The sequence below is a fragment of the Haliotis cracherodii genome, unplaced genomic scaffold, assembly GCF_022045235.1.
Source record: "Haliotis cracherodii isolate W230 unplaced genomic scaffold, xgHalCrac1.p SCAF_12, whole genome shotgun sequence".
Taxonomy (NCBI): Eukaryota; Metazoa; Mollusca; class Gastropoda; order Lepetellida; family Haliotidae; genus Haliotis; species Haliotis cracherodii.
The window spans coordinates 5,553,919-5,557,952 of NW_027266267.1; the positions used below are offsets into that span (position 1 = coordinate 5,553,919).

A 4,034-nucleotide genomic window follows, 5' to 3' on the forward strand; every position below is an offset into this window, starting at 1 on the left:
AATATGTCATATCAGAACTTAAAGTCTCAAAACAGAACTTTCAACATGAATATCAATGCATCTACGCACGTTATACCTACATGAAACCACTAATAAAATGACACGTTTCAACTTTCTCTTGCGTTTCCTTATCTATCTTCAAATGTATAATCAACAAAAGAATTACTGGTCAAGGACATTTTGATAAAACCATGTTCTATCTAGATATGCTCTAGTGTATAAATAGTTCACGAATATAAGTAGTTTAGCAGTCTTGTACTTACCATGATGGTGAAGGCAGCAGTGGTACAGCTACTACTGATTGCATTAGGGGATGCAAAGAAAAATGTTTTGTTTCTGGTTTCGGATGACATGAGACCAAACATCAATGCCTATCTTGGTCCAGACATGCCGTCTCCTGTCCACCCCAAGATGCATACGCCTACACTCGATGCCTTAGCCAGCAGATCCCTTGTCCTGAAGAGAGCCTATGTGTCTCAGGCTTTATGCAGCCCCAGCAGAACTGCCCTTCTTACCAGCAGGCGTCCTGACACTAGCCACATTTGGGAAATTGGACCATATTTCCGACATGTTGGCGGTAACTTTACTACACTGCCTGAATACTTCAAGCGTAATGGCTACAGAACTATTGGAATGGGCAAGATCTTTCATCCTGGCAGTTCATCAGGAGGGGATGATCCTGTGTCCTGGACGGATCCATATTTTCATGCACAAGACTTTTACCAAGCACATGACCACCTTCTTTGTGACGCAATATCAGAGGAAAGAGAGAAGGCCCATCCGCTTCAGGATCAGTTAATTGCAAACAATGCGATCAAAACCCTCCAGGAAGTCGCCCCTAGAGCAAAATCAGGTGAGCAGCCGTTCTTTGTGGCAGTAGGTTTCCACAAACCTCATATTTCATGGAATTATCCTGCTCGTTTCAATGAATTCTACCCCTTGGAGAGTCTTCGACCAGCACCTAATTATTATGCTCCAGTTGGAATGCCTGCTTTTGCCTGGCATAATTTTACTAACTTTGGCGCTTATAACGATGTGAAGTCCTTCCACATGAAAGATCTTGGCTACATAAACTTCACATTTCCACCTACCCTGACCCTCGAACTGAGACAGGCCTACTACAGCTGTATAAGCTATATTGATTACGAGCTTGGGAGAGTTATTCAGGAGCTTGACAACTTAGGACTTTCTAACAATACAATAATATCCTTCTGGGGAGATCATGGATGGCAGTTGGGAGAGCATTCAGAATGGGAGAAGCAAACAAACTTTGAAGACGCCACCCATGCTCCCATGATGATACACGTTCCTGGGGTCACTGATAAAGGTGTGGTGACAGAGCACCTGACGGAATTTGTTGATCTGTACCCGACTCTAGTTGAGGCAGCAGAACTTCCTAAAATTGATACTTGTCCACCAAACTCGCAGAACATCAGTCTGTGCACAGAGGGTACCAGCATGGTCCCACTCATGACGAACCCAACAATGGAAAACTGGAAAACTGCTGCTTTCTCCCAGTACCCTCGAGGAGGAGATGGTCTCCATGGTGATGTCATCATGGGTTACACCATGAGGACAGAGATGTATCGCTACACAGAGTGGATCAACTTCAAAGGCAGGCCTATCTATGAACCCATGTGGGACCAGGTAAAGGCAGCTGAACTCTACGATCATGCGAAGGACCCAGAGGAGAACTGGAACCGAGCCGATGATCCGTCCTACAAAGACGTCAGGGTCGAGTTGTCTAGAAAACTGCAGTTGGGCTGGAGGGGAGCTCTACCAAAGAGACATATTTAAGATCGCCAACACTACCTCTAACAATATTCACTGTGATTCTCCTGGTATAAATGATCATCAATAAAAGCCTTGTCCACCATTTTATTAGCGTGTGGTGTTATTGAGTATCAGTTTTTAATATATTCTGTCATATTGTTTTGATTCCCAATTTGAAACAATATTTGAATCCAGAAAAGAACCTGGAGTGAAACCAACAAACAACGAACAAGAAGCATACAATCAACAAGTGTAATACAAATTACTGCACAGTATTTACAATGGCAGTACAAACTAGATTAATAGTACAATATTCAATGCCAACATACATGCATTATATGATGGCAATGGTCAGTGTCAAATACAAAAATACAGTGGTGATAGAAAAGTCATTGATAATAGTATATATTCACCCAGCGGCAACAGCGGTCGACCTTCTGAGTGGGGCCCAGGCAGATATTCAAAGGGTAAACGCAAAACTTAGGGACAGTTAATGTTTTATAACAACAAAACAAAGGTATTTGAAAATGACTAGATCAAAAACCATGTACTTTAATTCCGCTGACATGTTTATCATGCTGGGTGCACTGTCCAGTATTCGATCACTTTTTGAGTCCCGTGCCACGCATGTGACCCCCTCCAGCAACGATGCAGGCCCCAACACGACGTGAGAACTGAGTACACTAATCTTCTGACATCCTGATTAGGAGTCCTACGCTACGCCAGTCTTCCTGCAGGGCAATTGCCAAGTCTTCCCACGTCAATGTCGCCTGTTGACGGTTCCGAATCCTGCGTCGAATTTGGTCCAAGAGGTGCACTATGGGCGACAGTCTGGTTATCCGGCTGGCCACTGTAATACGGTCACGTTGTTGGTGTTCAGAGAATCGCTGGTGTCTCGATCTGTGTGAGTGGTGGTGTTGTCCTGATGAAACAGCGTCCGTTGGTGCCGTTGCAGGAAAGGCAGTACCAGATGCCGCAGAACCCCATCAATGTAGAGTGAGATTTCTGTCGATGATGACCAGGTCTGTCTTCTTGTCCCTGCAGATGCCATCCATGACATGAATAGCTGGCACCTACAATCGTTGCTGAAGAGCACTCTTCGCCAATTCCTCTGCTGCCACTGCTGTACAGTCCTGGCCCATCTGTCTGTGTCGTTGATGTAGAAACGTTAACGTCATGCCCTTGAAAGGTCGATAGGCACGAAGACCATACATGCGGAGTCGTCTAGCAACGGTCCTTCTGATGTCTGGATGTCCAAGGCTGTTTGCGGATGATGACGTCACAGTAAGGAATCTGGACATAAGGTGAAGCACCCGTAAATACTGGTCTTCCTGTGAGGTCGTTACCTTGGGTATTTCCTGTCCTCAGCCTGTCTGCAGTACTTCCAGTTTGCCTGTGACGTGTCACAAGTCTGGCGATGGTGCACTTGAAGCAGCCCATGATCCTGGCAATGTGCTCCTGCGTTGCTCCCATTTGCAACATAACGATGGCTCTAACCCTCTGCTCTGCGGTTAGTCGAGGCATATTCGTTGTTTTAAACGGCTTCATGTGATGAGAGAGGACAATCCTGCTTATGTTTTATACCAGAATTGCTTAGGGGCACGTTTCTGCACATTTTGCATTTTTTAGTGATTAAACTCACTTTTCTCGCAAATCACATGAAGCACGTGCACATGTTCACAGGGAATAGGCAAGTTGCATTCCAGCTATGTGTTCCCAACTGTTTTCGTGCTCTTTGGCAAATTTGTTGAAAGCTGACGACCACTATCTATTGGGTCGCGTTTCTTTTGCCCGCTAGTTTATATTGTCGAACTGTATGTACAGGCTAGCATACATATACAGCTACCTACTGGAAATTTATACAGTCAAATGGTACTAGAACATTCAACATGTTTCTATAACATATTATCACCGTCGGCAGAAAACCAGGCCGGAGGTTAACACACCACGATGGCATCTAAATATAGTAACTTCCTGGCGACTATAAGGTTCAATAGTACTACATTCCTGACGACTAATCACTGTCCAAATTCAATCCAATGCGCGTCTACCGAATCTCGACACAAACGATGTAACAGTTACAATCGTTGTTCAACAATAAAATACAATGCTATAAAACACTCTCCCCCTTCACAGAAAGAAAGTTTGAACATGGTGAGAATTTTCCTTGCTGATACAGCAAAAAACAGTGGTGATAACAAAAGTCATGAAAGCTGGTTTTAAGTGATGAAATGCGTGAGGGACACGTGAGTGAGTATGGT

The 4,034-nt window shown here is 44.3% G+C and overlaps 1 protein-coding gene across 1 annotated transcript; it reads left to right on the forward strand.

Moving 5' to 3' along the window:
- The first annotated feature begins 271 nt into the window (after window positions 1-271).
- On the forward strand, window positions 272-1,842 carry LOC139457464 (iduronate 2-sulfatase-like). The gene has a single exon (XM_071238852.1). It carries the CDS (start codon window positions 352-354, stop codon window positions 1,795-1,797), a length of 1,446 nt encoding a protein of 481 aa, XP_071094953.1. The 5' UTR covers window positions 272-351; the 3' UTR covers window positions 1,798-1,842.
- Window positions 1,843-4,034: the final 2,192 nt, after the last annotated feature.